At 48.9% G+C, this 16,268-nt stretch overlaps 3 protein-coding genes across 7 annotated transcripts in view; 1 reads left to right on the top strand and 2 right to left on the bottom strand.

Annotated features, from left to right (window-relative positions):
* Positions 1–2,758, bottom strand: part of DNHD1 (dynein heavy chain domain 1) — an 86,690-nt gene extending 83,932 nt beyond the window's left edge. The window contains exon 1 of the mRNA XM_044919764.1: positions 2,686–2,758. Within this exon, the coding sequence (XP_044775699.1) occupies positions 2,686–2,758 (73 nt within the window). The remainder of the gene's footprint in view (positions 1–2,685) is intronic.
* A 4,068-nt stretch (positions 2,759–6,826) lies between these two features.
* TIMM10B (translocase of inner mitochondrial membrane 10B) lies at positions 6,827–8,074 on the bottom strand. Its single transcript, XM_021685710.1, has 3 exons — positions 8,009–8,074; positions 7,741–7,836; positions 6,827–7,567 (listed from the first exon to the last, which is right to left on the bottom strand). The coding sequence occupies exons 1-3, from the start codon at positions 8,042–8,044 to the stop codon at positions 7,391–7,393; spliced, it is 309 nt and encodes a 102-aa protein (XP_021541385.1). The 5' UTR covers positions 8,045–8,074; the 3' UTR covers positions 6,827–7,390.
* Positions 8,075–8,241: 167 nt separating this feature from the next.
* Positions 8,242–13,199, top strand: ARFIP2 (ADP ribosylation factor interacting protein 2). Of its 5 annotated transcripts, none has more exons than XM_021685706.1 (8): positions 8,242–8,335; positions 9,115–9,255; positions 9,513–9,609; positions 10,314–10,432; positions 10,610–10,831; positions 11,337–11,494; positions 11,643–11,817; positions 12,260–13,199. In XM_021685706.1, the coding sequence occupies exons 2-8, from the start codon at positions 9,157–9,159 to the stop codon at positions 12,413–12,415; spliced, it is 1,026 nt and encodes a 341-aa protein (XP_021541381.1). In that variant the 5' UTR covers positions 8,242–8,335; positions 9,115–9,156; the 3' UTR covers positions 12,416–13,199. The 5 variants fall into 5 exon arrangements, with proteins under 5 accessions (XP_021541381.1, XP_044775744.1, XP_044775745.1 ...); XM_044919809.1 differs by having other exon boundaries at positions 8,258–8,335; positions 11,340–11,494; XM_044919808.1 differs by lacking the exon at positions 8,242–8,335 and adding an exon at positions 8,409–8,442.
* Positions 13,200–16,268: the final 3,069 nt, after the last annotated feature.

The raw sequence follows: 16,268 nt of genomic DNA on the forward strand, positions 1-16,268 counted from the left end.
ATGGTCTCCAACTGATTGAATGAATCCCACCCTCATTATTAAGAGTAGTTTTGTTACTTAAAGTTAACTAATTGTAGATGTTAACCACATCTATCAAATACCTTCACCGCAACACCTAGATTAGTGTTTGATTAAATAACGGTACTATAACCTAGCCGAGTTGACACATAACACTAACCATCACACATGATATTTAAAAGAAACTCTCTCAATCTCTCAATACCAATAAAAAAAACTTAGATCTGCTTTATCCATTCCTCCATCCTTCCTGTTACCAATAAGAGATGTTCCTCCTCTCTCTAAAGCCAAGCTCTAGACCTTTGCTCTGGAATCCTCTCTCCTGCCTTCACTTACTCAACAAATATTTATTGAGCATCAACTGTGTTGGGTACTATTTTAGATGTTTGGTTATATCAGTCTACAGAGCAATAACATTGACAAAATTCCTGATTTATGACTTAGAGAATGTAAACTCTAGTGGGAGTTACAAGTGATAAATAATAAAAATGAGCCCCTTTACCCATTTCACCAATGGGTGAAGGGGACCAAAAGGTAAATAAAAATAAAAATAAATAGAACCTAGGCAGAGTATAATTATGAATCAGACTGGCCAACAAACACATAGGATATGATTTAAAAGTCTCAATTTCCATAGAAATATTAGTGATCTTAATCTCCAACCTCTTCAGTAGAATCACATTTAGAGAACTTAAATCACTCATCTTGGGAAAGAAAATACTATCTTGAATCTGAAGGAAGAGAATTACCTGCAAAATTACCTGTTTAGATTAGATGATAAAACAAGCCTATTCCAAAAGTCTACACTATTTACTGTTTATGGGTGATAACAGTCTAAAATAGTCTTGCAGGTAAGAAAAAAATACAGTAATGTGTGTAAAACACTGCAGGAGACAATGCCAATATAAATAATTTTGTATAATCATGGTAGTATATAGAACAAATTTTATTAGAATCTTGATCCAGAATTAAAAAAAAAAAAACAAAATAAGTTAACTATATAGTATGTGAGAAATGACAGTGCTATGGAAAAAACAGCAGAATAAAGAGGATCAGGAGTGTCTGAAGGGAGGATAGGTTGCAATTTTAAATAGCGTAATCAGAATAAGCCTTAATAAAAATGAGACATCTAAGCAAAGACATGAAGGAAAGGAGGGTAGCCCTCCCCCTGTCTTTTGCTTGGTAAATTCTATTTCATCCTTCAGATCTTAGGTTCCAAATCACTCCTCTGGGAAGCTCTCCTTCATCCCCCACACAGGTTAGTACTACTGTATGTTCCCATTACAACACATATTTCTTCCTTGTAACATTCACCACAGTTGTACTTGTTCTATATTCACCTTCACCATATCTGTATTAAGTTCCAAGAGAACAAGGATTGCATCTCTTTCATTCACCTCTGCATCTGCAGGGCTTAACAGTGTTGGTAAATACACTCACTCAGGTATTTGTGAAGTACTGAATATATGGACTAAAGTGGGACATACCCAAAAAAGGAAAAACAGAGTCCAGAATTAGCATAATGTGTCTGAGCACCACAAATAAATTGATCCTTTTATACCAAGGGTATGAGAATCAAAAACTGAGGAAAGAGGGTTGAAGATGAGGCCAGAGAGATCTTCTGGGACCTGATCACAGAAAGCCTCAGTTGTGACGCTAGAGTCTGAAGGTGACGGAAGGTGTTAGGTAGAGGAGTACCATTATTTTTGTATTTTGCAAGAATCACTCTCGACCAGTATGGAAAATGGATTGGTAGGTGTCTCCTAATAGCCATTCTCCTCCTCTTCCTTAGTAACAGAACTCCCAATTTTTAACTGGGTAAAAAAAATGACTGGTAAGAATAAAATGACATTTCCCAGCCTCCCTTGTAACAAGGCCTGACCACATGACAAATTTCTGATGTGCAACTTTTCAGATGTGTCTTAAAGGGAGGAGGATATGCCCCTTCACCCACTCCCTGCTCCATTCTTCCCCTTGGAATGTTTGTGTGCAAAGTAAAGCTCCATCCTGGGTCACATGATTGAGAGTCATACCTTTGATACAACAAGCAGAAAGCTTAGGAGTAGCTTGGTTCTCGGATGACTGATGTCACACCAGTCTTGGATTAGATTTTTACTTGAAAGAGAAAAGTTTGTGAGCCACTGTCATTTTTAGTCTCTGTTACATATACCTTAGCTAAATGCTAACTAATCAAAGGGGTCCAGGCTCAAGGAAGAAGCTGTTAGGTGACTGCTGCTGTAATCTGTACAAGAGCTGAAGAAAGTTCGATCAAGTTTCCGAGAGCAGAAGAGATGCGCTGCCATCAGGCCGCTAGTGCCATAGGCGAAAGTTCGATCAAGGTAGTAACAAAGGACACGGAGAGAAAAGAAAGCGTTCAAGAAATATTTAAGCAGAATTATAATGCTTAGGAACTGAGTGGAAAACTTAGAATGACTGATTTGCTCCAGATGGAAGCTTTCAGGTGTTGACTGATCTGTGACTATTAAGGGCAGAAGATACCAACCAGTGAGATTAGGCATGAAAAACACTTCTAAATCATTGGCAAAACATCAAAAGTTAAATGCAGACTCATTTCTGTCTCTTCCGATATTCAGCCTTTCTCTTCCTATGTAGATAGTAGACTGAGCTGGGAGGAAACTGCAAAATGTTCATTCAACAAATATTTACCAAGCACGTATTGTGCCAGGGACTGTGATAAGGGTACAATGGTGAGCAATACAGCCATGGACTGTGATCTCATGGTGCATGTAATTACCAACTGTTAGAAGTGCTACATGCCACAAACATGAGGAATTATGGAGCTGGAGTCTGGGAAGAGTTATGTGAGGAAATAGCATTCACACTAAGTACTCAAGAATGAGTAGGTAAAGTGAGGGGAAAGCACTGCAAGCCAGGAAATGGTGCAAAGGCCCCGAGATGGAATGGTACCTGACAGGTTAGAAGAATGGAGACGGCAGTGTGGTGAGAGCACAGAGAGGCAGCAAGTGAGGTGCAGCTCAATTCAGTTCAACAAACAATACTGACAGTCCAGTGTTTGATAGTCCATAAGATAAAGCTGAGGTGGGCAGGGATGGGATCGTGCACGGTCTCAGAGGTCACATGTAGAATGCGTTCTTATCCTAAGAATGGGAAGCTATTGTGAGGTTTTAAGCCTCAGTTTGTGTTTTCTGGCCTATGAATGGAGAAGAGATTGGAGGGATGCAGAAGTAGATATGAGGTAAAGTAGCAATTGCAGTAACACTGTTGGAAGAATGTAAAAATGGGGAGAAGCAGATAGAATCAAGGGATATTTAGAAACGTAAAACGTAAACAGATGGGATTTGGCAACCGAGTGAGGTTTCTATCTTCTGCAACTGGAGGAGTACTAGCTATAGGAGGAAAGCTGATGAGGAAAACATGCTGAGTTGGGGATATTTTTGAGACACCTAAGTGGGAATGTCAATCAAGTAGCTCAGAGGAGAGATCTAGGAGTAACTGAAGCTGAGTGCGGAGGACACAATCCTAGAAAAATGAGAAAGAAGAGGCCCTAGGGAAACCTTTAGATGTAAAGGCTGGAAGCAGGTGAGCCTCAAAGGAGGCTATAAAGCGTGGTGAAAGTAGTAGTAGAACCATGAGTGGGTCACAGACACCAATGAAAGACTGCCAATGGTGAGGAACTAGTCAATAGTTCCAGATGCTACTGAGAAGTGAAGTAAACTGAGGACTGGGAAATCAGGGATATGAGTCATTTGGTAGGCCAGGGTGACCTCATCAAGAACAATTTCAATAGAATAAGGATTGTAGAAGTCAAAATAGACTGGGTGGAGGAATGGGAATGGAGAGAGCCACAGTATCCAAATGTTTTAAGAAGTTAAGCTGTAAAGTGGAAAACAATAGGATGATAGCTGGAGGGGAAATAAGGTAGTGGTTTGTTTTAACAGGAGAGTCTTTAGCATGTTTGAACAATGGTGACAATACAGTAAAATAGGAAAAAGTTAGAGATTCCCAAAGAAAGGACTAGGATTCAGAGCAGAAATAGGCACTGGCTTTGAGGCACGTTTGCCCTATTTAGATGGAGGGAAAGAATGATGCAGGTATAGGTGGGTGACCAAGTTGTGTTGTGAGATTTTGTGGGAACTCCTGAGAGCTTCTACTTTTACCTATGAATTAAAAAATAAGGTTACTTGCAGAACACTGAAGAGAATAGTGAGGGTAATAAGAGGTTTAAGAATACTGATTTGAAGTAGTCATTGCAGGGAGCAGTGACTGGAAAAATCTAGTGGGATTATAGGGGTTGAGTCTCCATTTGATGCTGGTAACCATGAATTCATAGTGATATAAATCTGCTCTATAGTGATTTCCTTGGGCTTTTAGCTAGCTGTCCAAATGCAGAGACAGACAAATGTCTCATTTTATCTGAGTCCAACAAAGAGATGACAAAGAAATTTAGTCTGTTCCAAGAGAATTAACTGGAATTTAAGCTGGACAAGAATCTAAAGACAGAAGGTGTTAATGGAAAGTAGAATCAATGGCTTGAATGCTCCAGTGAAATCAAAGAACAATAGTAAAGGAATATATCAATAAACAAAGTAAAAGGAATACAGTCAGTAAATAAGATGCTAGTAATAGTGTTTTAAAGATGGAGCAGTTTGGGGTAATGACAATGGCCAGGACATAACTAAGGGAGTGGGTGGCTAAGACAAGAGTGGAAATCACTGGAGACTGAGGCAAGGAACTAAGAAACCAAAATACTGAATGGACTGTCTGGTAACATTAAAGTATCAAGGGGTTGTTATAGGAAGACCAAGGGCTAGCTATTTTGAGGAAAGTAGGAGAGCTGTGGTTACTAAGGACAAGTAATGAGAGAGGGTGGTATAGTTGAATAGGCTCAAAGGAATCAGACTTTACAAAGTAGGCCATTAAGTTCTGAAGCCACAATGGCAATACCAACTCTTGTCTCCAATATGTATTTGTGTTAAGAGAGCTCTGTTAACTTTATTCTTGTGTTGTGCTTAAAACATCACCCTGCTCTCATTACACCAATGATACCACTTTATGGCAAGACCTGAGGGAGATGTCAGTGATTATAAAAGATGGATAACAGGAGTAGGGTTTTTCTCCTAAGTACTGAACATGTTTATAAACAGAGAGAAAAGAAGAGGTTAAAAACTTAAGGGATTAACTAATGGATTACACTGAGGGATACTTGTTTTTCCAAGCCTAGGGACAGGCTGGGTACAGATGAGCAAGCAAAGATAAACTCTAGAAATTGAAAGAACATAGCCTCTAGCGTCAAGACAGTTCTTGTTCTTAGCCCTTCTCCAGCAAGTAGTAATTATGTGACATGGAAACACAGACAATTCACAATGGAAATTTACTGCAAGGATACACACAAATGTCCATGTGGAAGAGTCCTTCCACCAGCACCACAGTATTCCAGGTCCCCATTACCATCTTAGATTGGTTAAGTTCACAAGCTGTTTTAGCTGTAGTTATGCTTTCCAAGGAGAGAACTTTATTGGGTAGACACAAAGCTACTCAGTAGGGAAGTTTCTGGTCAGCAACTTATATGTTCCTAGCAAAACCTTCTGTTCAAGATTTAGGAGCTAAAGAGGCAAAAAGCTGTTCGGAGCCACTTTTCTCAAGAGATTAACTATGTTTAAGACAGGGTTCTGGTACATTCTGGATTCTTGCTTCCTCATCCATTAAGTGGAGATAATATCTCTTACTTGTAGTTTTGCTATAAAGATTAAAGCAGGACATTTATCAGTATCAGGACCCATACAAATTGGGTGGCTCAATGGATATTTTGAGAGGCAGCCTGGTGTAGTAAAAAGTACATGGATTTTAAAGTCAGATCTGTATCTGTAAGGGTCTGCTACTAGACAATTTCAACTTCCTGATCCACACAGGGGGAAAAAATGTCTGCTCTGTGGGTGGTTGTAAAGAGTTTTTTTTATTATTGTGGGAGCCAATGTTCAAGAGCTTCCATTTCCTCTGTAAAAAATGAAACATGGTCACCTGATGGGGAATAGTTGGACGTGAAGTGGGGGATAAGGAGAACAGTGAAGGTGTAAAATAATCGCCATGGTGATTAGGAGATGAAATACACCAGGAAGCCACAAAGGGTTGCGTGTTGGTAGTGAGGGCTTGGTTGAAATTGGAGACCTTGAATATTTAGTGCTGTTCATTACACAGCTGTGTTTTTCTCTAGCAGTCTGAATGGAGGAACAGAAAAGATAAAAACAGCTGGAATGATACAAAAAGGACATAAGGGAGGCAAGAAAATGCGGTGATGGAGCAATAGGCCATTCAGACTGCTGAATACAGAAGTAAATTTCACAAGGAGGGGAATAATGAGAGAAAAATGGAGAGACTCAATATGGAAATAACAGGGACAGCGGGAACAATGTAGGGTAGAGGATGGAAGAGCTGAAATTATAGACATGCAGGTAACGATAAAGCGGTCCCAAGGATTTGCTTTATCCCTTTTTCCCCATAACCACCATCGTCTACTTCTCCCTTGGGCTTCTGTCCCTCAGGTCTGGCTATATTGCAGAATATGGTCCCCCAAGTTTCCCCTTTCTGACTGCTCCTGAAGAAAAGCACACAGACCTTGGTGTAAAGGCTTTACCACTCATCCTGGGGTAGAGAGAAAATAGTAAGAAAGTAACAACTTGGGAAATGGTTGAAGTTCCAGAACACCCCAAAATTCTTAGAGGTTTCATCTCTGTTCTGGGGCTACTGACTTCCCAGGAGGCACTGCCTAAATACCTTGTCCGTTATTTCTTTTTTTTTTTTCTTCTGTCTGTGATTTCTTGATCTGTTGTCCTTGGTTATCTCCTTTACCTACATCTAGCAGAATTCCTTAGAGTCCACAAAAAGAGTTATGAATGAAAAAAAAAAAAAAAGAGTTATGAATCAATGTACGACTGGCTCACAAATGAGTCATTTAAGTCAGACAGATTTAAGTGAAGGACAGCTAGAAAGAGGTCTCATCTTTCTCTGCCATCTGGGCAGGAATCAACTTCCTGTTGATGTTACTAACATTAAAACTGTACCCACAGACCTTGCTTTAACCAGGTGCCTGGGAATGTTAAGGTTTTTCTTCTACACAGAGAAGGCAATTTCTCCACTGCCAGGGCTGAAGCCAACAGATATGCACTAACTGACAGAATAAAGGATGGTGCCAATACAATGGGCAAAGCTTCCCCGCCCAGAACATAAACCAAAGAGAGTAAAAGCGGGTTTATTGGCTCCAGGAAAAGGAGCAATAGTACCCAGCTATCAGGAAACCCCTCGCTCTATATACAGGCTGCATCCAGCCCAAGGTCCACTGGCTCCTTCAATTTGAGGGTCCATCCAGTGCCTCCCTTCCTGGGGCTGGGGAGGGCTAGCTGCCTGATGGTGAGGTTCCGGACTGTTCAGCAGCAACACCTGGCCCAGCTGAGGCAGCCTCGTAGTCTGCGATGCGGCGTTGTACCAGAGCAGGCATAAGCTGCACATAAGCGGCCATGAGGCGGTGGTTGGAATGGATCAGCTTCCCAGCACAGCTGTGCAAACAGGCTTCCTGGAAGGAAGACAGGGTGAAGCAGAGGCCAAAGGTGTCCTGTCGGGTCCGTCTCCTTCCTTCCCATCCCTAGCCTAGGGGCGAGGGTCGTGGAAAGGCCAGGGCCAGAGGCAGGGGAAGTCGGGGTGGGGAACAGTCTACGGCGAACTTCCCTACAGAGTTTCCCACCTAACCTCCTCAGCATCCAGAGCTCGGTGGTGCAGGCTGGGCACGCAGCGCTGGAAGCAGAGTTCCGTCATCCGATTGTAGACCAAAAGGAAGTCCCGCAACTAGGAGAAAAGGGGACAAAGAACTCAGCGATACAGGGGCACCTCGAGGCCGCGTCGCTCGAGGTTTCCCAGGACCGCACGCCACAACCCGACGTTCCCAGCCCTCAGATATCCAGCCAAATGGACAAGGGTGCTAGCTGAACTTATGGCCCTGCAGCGACTTAGCACTCACGTTTCTCAGCTGCTGCTGCTGCTGCTGGGGCTCCATCGCGCCACGGCGCACAGTACGTCACTTCCCTACAGCGTCTTGGAAACGCCCCGGAAGTGCTCTCTCCTGGCTCCCCAGGGACTGAGGAGTTGGCTCAAGGATCGCCCGGCCCCCGGCAAACGTCATTTCCGCCCTTAGAATCTGCGACGTGGCCGGCTTCTTCTGCCCGGGAAGGGACGTCACTTCCGCCGAGTCCCTGACCTGCTGCTAGGATCGCGACGGGAACTGGAGCCCGAGGTCCCCGCGCGGCCCGGGCCTGGCGCCCTGAGGGGAAGAGCGGCCCGGCCCGAGGTGAGAAGGACATACTTGGGCGAGGGGAAGTTGAACGCACGAACCTGCCCTGAGGGAAAGATGCCACTGAGCCCTGGGGAAAGGATGAGGACACACCTGATACCCAGGTGTATGGGGGGGGCGGGGACTGACACACCTGGGGGACATAACTGACTTTGGAAGGGATCACTATGTTCTGGGAAAAAGAGGCTTTTCCCAGAGGCCGAGAACATACACCAACTGATTCAACTAAGGCCTGGGGGGGAGGGCCCGAGGAAGAGGAGGTGCATGGGATGGAAGAGGGGGAGACCACCTGAAGGAAAGGGGAAGAAACACTAAGGGAGTGTGAAAGGCCAAGCAATGGAGAGCGTACCTGAATGGGAGGAGTAGGCTCCTGAGCCTTGGAAAGGGGTTAATCTGATGGGGGGAAACAGCTGCATGGGGATAAGTTCCAAGACAGCACAGACCTTATCTCTCTTGGTCACTGCTGTGACCTCAAATAATGCATGACACATAGTAGGCACTTATTCAATGTCTGTTGAATGATTGAATGCATGAATGATCACCTGAATCCTGGTGGGTTTGGGGGTTCATGAGAAGACATCTGGGGCCTGAGTGTGCATGTGGAAAGATACGCACCTTGGAGGGGAGAAATACATATCCATGAGAAGAGGAGTGGTGTCCCAACCCCAGAATACTCAAGTCTTGGGACAACCCCTAAAATCTCTGAAATGGTGGGGGAGACCTTTCTTTCTGGAGTACTGGCCAGTTTCCAGAACTGTCTGTGTTGGGCTTTGCAGGGCGCTGGGGTGGAGACTTTGACTCCAGTCCCTTCCCTAGCCATGACGGACGGGATCCTAGGGAAGGCAGCCACAATGGAGATCCCCATCCATGGGAACGGTGAAGCTGGGCAGCTTCCTGAGGATGATGGGCTGGAGCAGGTGCTTCTGTTTGATTCTTCTCCATATTGTTTCAACTTAGGAATCCTAAATCAAAAGCCCTGGGCTCTCACCCATTCCATTAGTTTTCCCCTAACTTGTCTAACTCCCTCCAATCTTTTTACAAATCTTCATTCTGATTCTATGCAGACTTCCCTTGTGTGCTCTCTCTGTGATGCTTCAATCCAAGCTTGTTCTCACCCCCCAAATGCTTCAGCTGCCCCAATGTTCCTGAAGCCCCCCTCTTCTCTGGCCTATAGGACCTCCAGCAGGTGATGGTATCAGGACCCAACCTCAATGAAACCAGCATTGTGTCTGGTGGCTATGGGGGCTCTGGTGATGGACTCATCCCCACAGGTATGAATGATCAGAACAGGACAGGAAGTTTGAGTGGAGAGAGGGAGGGGAATGGTTCTGGGGAGTATAGGATATGTCTAAGATAGCTTGAATTATCTGGAGATCTTGGGAACTTCTGCTAGTATGAGCAGGGTTGTCCAACTGCTCCCACTTGCCATTTAGCCCCTGAGATGTGACCATTTGTCCTTTCTCTGCTGCTACCACTCGAATCACATTAAGAACTCTGTTTCAAAGAAGTTCTCCCTGCTCTGGAGCTTGAGACTGATTTGGATCTCTGAAGCTTCTCAGAGTTTTGCTTTAGACTCTAAAGTTTAGAGAAGCAAATATCCTTGAATCTCACACTGACTAGGATTACACATGAGAATGTCAGTGAGGTTTCCTGTTATCAGGACCCACCATCCTTGACTTGCCATTCCATTCTCAGCATATTTTCTTCCATTTTCTCTGCCCCTGTACACCAGCAACTCCCTCCCCCCACTCCAGCCCCCATCACCACCTCAGAAGGAGGCCAGATATATATTGGGATTTGGGTCTCAGGGCACAAAGTATGAGTTCTTCCTAGTGAGTAAGAGAATCTCATTGTCTCTAGTTTCTGCTACTTCAGGGAAGTCATTTTCATATGCTGGGTGGGAGGTATGGGTGGAGCTACAGAGATGTCTGGTCCTATCTGAGAGAGGCTGGTGTCAGAGAACTTGGTTCTTTAGGGTCTGGCCGCCATCCATCTCACAGTACCACTCCTGCTGGACCTGGAGATGAGGTGGCTCGGGGCATCGCTGGAGAGAAGTTTGACATTGTCAAGAAATGGGGCATCAACACATATAAGGTGGGATTTAAGCACTTTTCCCTTCCCCCAAACTTCCCCTGGGTACCTTTTCCCCATCTTCCAGATGCCACTATCCCATCTATGGCTGAGACTAGGAGTGTGGGGATGATAGGGTCGATACCTGTTTGGGGGGCAGGGTGCTAGGGTCTCTGACCTATTCCCCCACTTCCCAATCAGTGCACAAAGCAGCTGTTATCAGAGCGATTTGGCCGAGGCTCCCGGACTGTGGACCTGGAGCTAGAGCTGCAGATTGAGTTGCTGCGTGAGACGAAGCGCAAGTATGAGAGTGTCCTGCAGCTGGGCCGGGCACTGACAGCCCACCTCTACAGCCTGCTGCAGACCCAGCATGCACTAGGTGACGCCTTTGCTGACCTCAGCCAGAAGTCCCCAGAGCTTCAGGTGCCTTGGTCAGGCCAAAGAGGGTGGGGGGACTGGGCCCGGGCCCTCCCAGGCAGTCAGCCCTCAGCCTCCCTCCCTCCCTCCCTCCTGCAGCCCAGAGGGAGAACCCCTCCAGGGTAGGCCCAGCCCTACCCCCAGCAGCACTCACCCGTGGAGGCAGCCTAAGGGTTTGTACAGAGGTTCAGAAGTTGGAGGGGTGGGGGAGGCGGCACACTAGATGCCTCACAAGTAACCCTTCTCTGCATCAGTGCTCGGCCTAATCAGAGCCCCTCCCTTGCCTGCTGCACTAGCTTTCCCTGTTCTAGTCCTGTGAACTTATCTGAGAACCCCACTCCCACATTCCTACCCCAGCCATCCCTGGGGTGGCCCCACTAACTTTCTGGCTAAGAGAGCCTTTGCCAGTTTCCATGGCTGTTTCCTCCCTGGGGAGGAGGGGAATGAGGGCCCTATAGCTTTAGTCAGGTAGGAACTGTTGCTCAAGGCCTGTCCTCCCTTCCGCCCTCAGGAGGAATTTGGCTACAATGCAGAAACACAGAAGCTGCTGTGCAAGAATGGAGAGACACTGCTAGGGGCTGTGAACTTCTTTGTCTCTAGCATCAACACATTGGTCACCAAGACCATGGAAGACACGCTCATGACTGTCAAACAGTATGAGGCTGCCAGGTGTGGGCACCAGCAGGGCCTAGAGTTCTGGGAGTTGGCTGGCATGGGTGGAAGTTTAAGCTTTGGGGTCATAAGAACTGAGGAAGGAAAGGAGAGTATGTGTGGAGGACACTGGGGTGGAGACCAGCCTGTATCACCCCTTCCCCAGGCTGGAATATGATGCCTACCGAACAGACTTAGAGGAGCTGAGCCTAGGCCCCCGGGATGCAGGGACGCGTGGTCGACTCGAGAGTGCCCAGGCCACTTTCCAGGCCCATCGGGACAAATATGAGAAGCTGCGGGGAGATGTGGCCATCAAGCTCAAGTTCCTGGAAGAAAACAAGGTGCCAACCCCACCCCTTTCACCCCAGCCCACCTTCCCATCTGTAACACTGACCTTCTATCCCTGAGACCCTCCCCAGTATTGGATGGGGGAAATGCAGCCTGGCTAAGGGGTGGGATCTTCCCCCAGCCCCTTCACCCCCTGGACCTTCCTAGTCACCCACCCTCCAATCCCTGGCCCTTTTCTATTGGAGGATTTGGCTGCTGATCCCAGGAACATAACTGGGAAAAATCATCCCCTGAGCTGGGGTACCAGAACCCCAAGCCCAGCAAATCAAGTCAGGTTTCTCCCATCAGACTGACCCTTATCCTTTGACTCCCTTAGTGGAGGTCAGCCCCCACCCTAAAAGCACCATCAGAGCAGAATCCATGTACCCCTGGTCTGGGCTCAGGCTCAAGAAGGGCATCTGAGTCCAGTCTCAGCTGACCCTGCTGGACCCCCAGATCAAGGTGATGCACAAGCAGCTGCTGCTCTTCCACAATGCCGTGTCCGCCTACTTTGCTGGGAACCAGAAACAGCTGGAGCAGACCCTGCAGCAGTTCAACATCAAGCTGCGGCCTCCAGGAGCTGAGAAGCCCTCCTGGCTAGAGGAGCAGTGAGCTGCTCCTAACCAAACCTGGCTATCAAGAAGGACATTGGGAGAGGCAGTCCCAGGGTAGGGGAGATTGGACATGGGACATCCCTTGCCACCTGCCCTCTGGCTTGGGTTCCCTTTCCCTGGCTGGGGCCTGACACCAGTTTTGCCCACACTGCTGTGGGTAGGGTGGGGGCTTGCAGGCCCAGCTGCTGCTGCCCTGTCCTTTATCTTCCTGGCCACTGGGCTTCATTCCCAGATCTTTTCCTTCCACTCCACAGCCAAAGGCTATGACAGAACCACTCCCTGGCCAATGGCATTACTCCTCAGGCCTGTCCCCAGATCCTGGGGTGTGCCCCCTGACCAATGGCAGAGCCTCAAAAGGCCCTGTCAGCCAATGGCAGCTCTTCTTGGGCTCCCCTGGGCCATGATGTTGCCTCCAGTACCCTTTGTCCCTCCTCTATGCGTCCCCCATTGCAGAGAAGGGGACTGGGACCAAAGGGGTGGGAATAATGGGGAGCCCCATTTCTGGCCCTGCATCTGAATGGGCTTCCCCTCACCTACCCACCCAGTTTAATTGTGCTTAGAGCCCTGGAAGATTGGGACCTAGCACTAGGAATAAACCTTTCATAAAAGCAGGACCAGTGAGGTCAATTTGTGGGGGGACTCTAGGGTGGGCTGGGTGGAGAAATGCTCAGTCTAATCATACACCAAAATCCTGTCAAGCCAGAAGAGCAGAGGCCAGATAGCTGGAAGTCACAGGTTTCAGGAACAGTCTGAGAGCCTACTCCTCCCCCAGCCCCAGCTGGAGCCAAAGCTTTATTTGCTTTTCAGACCAGCACTGAGATAGCTATGGTCTTAAGAGCACAGGGCCTAGAGGGGGTTGGGCCCACTGACCTTCATCAGCCATTCATTCATAGAACAAATATTTACTGAGTGCTTTTATTTGCCAGGCACTGCTCTAGACCCTGGGGATACATCAGTGAATAAAACACAGTCCCTTCCCGCATTGCTTAAGGCCTAGTGGGGGATAGAGACATGTAACCAAGCAACTACAATGCAGTGATGAGTACTAGGATACAGAAGTTCAGGGAGCTGGGGGAGTGCAGAGGAGGGGCATCTAGCCAAGACTGGAGTGGAGATGGGCTATCACCTTGAAAACTAAGACCTGAACGGCAAGTAGACACAGTCAGGCAAAGAATAGAAGAGCAACCTAAGCAAAGAGGCCAGCATATGTGAAGGCCCTGATAGGACTTGGGAGGAATTCAGTTTGGAATGAAAAGTGGAAGGGGAGTGGCTAGAGAAGGACTACAGAGGTGAGGCAGTGAGGGGTCACACTGGGCCTGTTCAGGCTTATGATTAAGGACTTTTGCCCTTAGGAGAAAGGGAGCTGTAAAGCTTTTTCAAGCACGAGTTTGATGACATGGGAGAAATCTGAAGTTGAGGAAAGTAGTCCTCATGAGGCTTGAAATAGTGTTATACAGACCCAAGCCCCCTCACACTGGGTAGTCTAGTAACCCTGGCCCCAAACCCAAAAGCAAGCATGAATCCTGAGGCTCATTCACAAGCATTGGAGCACCTGTGCTGGGTGCCAGAAGTCAACATGCGGATGAGAGGTTGAGGGTGCACCCAGGTGTTGAGCCCGTATCAAGCTTGTTTGAGGCAAGAAATCTCCCCAATGGCACTTTGATTCAGTCAGTGCCCAGGTACCATCATTTCTGTGCTCCTTGACCCAGGAGAGCTCCAGAATTTTTCAACATTGTCCACTACCTCTCTGGAGGGCTGAAGGAAGAAGACAACCCAGTCAGCAGATTATCATAGCACTGAGATCCATGCAGCCTGATTTTGTTCTTTGCCACAGATACTGCAGCTCCCAGGCAGCCTTTCTGGGGTTGACTCAGCCTGCAGCTGTCTGACTGGGGCTTGATTATTAGGTTGGGTGCTTCATATACAAAGCCGCACTTTGTGGCCATTGGGGACTTCCAACATGAAATACGGTACTGAATCTCCAGGTGACTGGAGGCAGGCTCTAAAGCAGAGCTCAAACTGAGCCAAGGGCCCTCAGTTTCTTCCCCTGTAAAACACAGCTAATAAGAGAAGATGCCTATTACGATTATGAGTATTAAAGGAGACACTATATGTAAAGTGATTCGTTATGTTTCTGGCACATAATAAGCACTCGGTCCCTGTTAACTTTATTATAGTTTTTATTATTTTCCACTGGGGCTTCTTTTCCACAATGCAATGATTCTGAATTGCTCTGGTTTTTGGAGTGTGGAAGGGAATCGCTGAATGGTCCGAACCATAATCTCCTCGCGAGGGGGCTCCTGAGGGAGGGCCAGGCACACAGCCAAATCCAGTCCCCCAACCTTTCACCCCGTCCGCCCCTTCTCCTAGCGCTCTGGGTACTGCCCTTCCACCTGGGGGGCCTTACGCCGCCCAGGGATCCGTGCCGAGGTACAGACTATATCCGTGTCCCCCTCCGCAGTAGAGAGCACACTAGCATATTCCGAAGGTGCCCCCAAGAAAGACGGGAAGTGCACCTCCTGGAGGGCCCGGACCGGCTCCCAGAGTCCGAAATCTCTGCTGCCCAGCTGCGTTTTCTGGACGGAGCCTCAGCCCAGTCCCTGAGACCTACTACGCCGCCCTGCCCTAGAGCGGTCGGGAGCCAGAAGCCGCTGGCAGGAATCGGGGACCCGGGATTCGGTTCACGCGGCTGCCCGGCGGGCCGGCCGGCGGAGGCAGCTCCCGCAGGAGCCTCCAGGGAGTTGGGAGAGCAGGGCGGGTAGGGTAGAGGCGGGCGGGGCCTCCGCGGCGGTGGGCGGGGCGTGGGTGGGTCTTCAGCACCCGAGCCGCCCCCTCCCGCGGCTGGTCCGCAGCCCCGCCCCGGCCCCTCCCTCCGGCCTGTGCGGCGGGTCCGGCAGCGGCGCTGGCGCGGGGACAGGCGGAGGCGCGGGACGTGGGGCGGCGCCGCGGGCAGGGCCGGGCGGACGGGCGCTGGCAGCGGGGGCAGCGCCGCGGGCCGCTCCTAGTGGCGGCAGTCTGGGCCTTGGTGCTCCCATCCTGCTCCGCCGCGGTGAGTGCGACGGGCGGCCCCCAGGGTGCATTTGTGTCCCTGTCTGCCCGGCTGCGGGTCCAAGTCCGAACGGCGGTGTGTCTGTCCGAGTGTCTGTGGGTGGGGGCACAGATGCTTTTCAAAAGCTGTGTCTGTCTCTGTCCACGTGAGGCGTGTCCGTGTCCCTGAGAGCAGTGGGGGGATTCTTCGGGCTGTGGCTGCTCACGTGAGGTCCATGTTTGAGGGGGGAGGCGCGGGTGGATGGGTGATGGTTCCTTGGAGGAGCGCGGGGTTTGGGAGCTTGTGTATGTAGGCGGAGGGTGTCGAACGCTGCGGCCGAGGGTGGTGGTGGTGTGGCGGGTGGGGTTGCTGAATGGGACTCCGGAATCTTGTGGCCCAGCTTGTCTGAAGGGTTCCTTTCTCCCTGATGCAGACACTTCCACCCCTGGCTCCCCCCTCCATCCTCTTCAGGCACCCAGAAACCCACCAGCCAGGGTGGAGGACACTCTTTTCCTCCTCCAGCCCTGCTCCCTGGACAGGGATCCTCATCCGGAGGCTGCTTGTTGTAGGAAAGGACCCCTCTGATTCCCCTTCAGCCTGGGCCCCGTGTGGAAGACCCCAGGCCCCTCCCTGGTTCTAGCCTCCTCCCTTCTGGACTTGGCTTCAGATCCTGGGCTGCAAACCTGCAGGGACAGATGGTTGCAGGTTGGAGGGGCAGGCTGCACCCCAGGGAGGTCGGTCTGACTGAAGGCAGGTCCTGGGCTTTTTCCTGGTGTGGGGGTCTCTGATGTGGACAGCATAAACCCAGGACTAGCCCCAGTAG

Source organism: Neomonachus schauinslandi, chromosome 11 (assembly GCF_002201575.2).
Source record: "Neomonachus schauinslandi chromosome 11, ASM220157v2, whole genome shotgun sequence".
In the NCBI taxonomy this organism is placed as follows: Eukaryota; Metazoa; Chordata; class Mammalia; order Carnivora; family Phocidae; genus Neomonachus; species Neomonachus schauinslandi.

Coding starts and splice junctions, on each gene's coding strand:
- TIMM10B (XM_021685710.1), bottom strand. CDS start 8,044: ATGGAGCCCCAGCAGCAGCAGCAGCAGCTGAGAAAC. Junction 7,837..8,008: donor AGCAGCAGCAGCTGAGAAAC/GTGAGTGCTAAG, acceptor CTTTTCTCCTAG/TTGCGGGACTTCCTTTTGGT. Junction 7,568..7,740: donor GAGCTCTGGATGCTGAGGAG/GTTAGGTGGGAA, acceptor TCTTCCTTCCAG/GAAGCCTGTTTGCACAGCTG.
- ARFIP2 (XM_021685706.1), top strand. CDS start 9,157: ATGACGGACGGGATCCTAGGGAAGGCAGCCACAATGGAGATCCCCATC. Junction 10,832..11,336: donor AGAAGTCCCCAGAGCTTCAG/GTGCCTTGGTCA, acceptor TTCCGCCCTCAG/GAGGAATTTGGCTACAATGC. Junction 11,818..12,259: donor AGTTCCTGGAAGAAAACAAG/GTGCCAACCCCA, acceptor CTGGACCCCCAG/ATCAAGGTGATGCACAAGCA.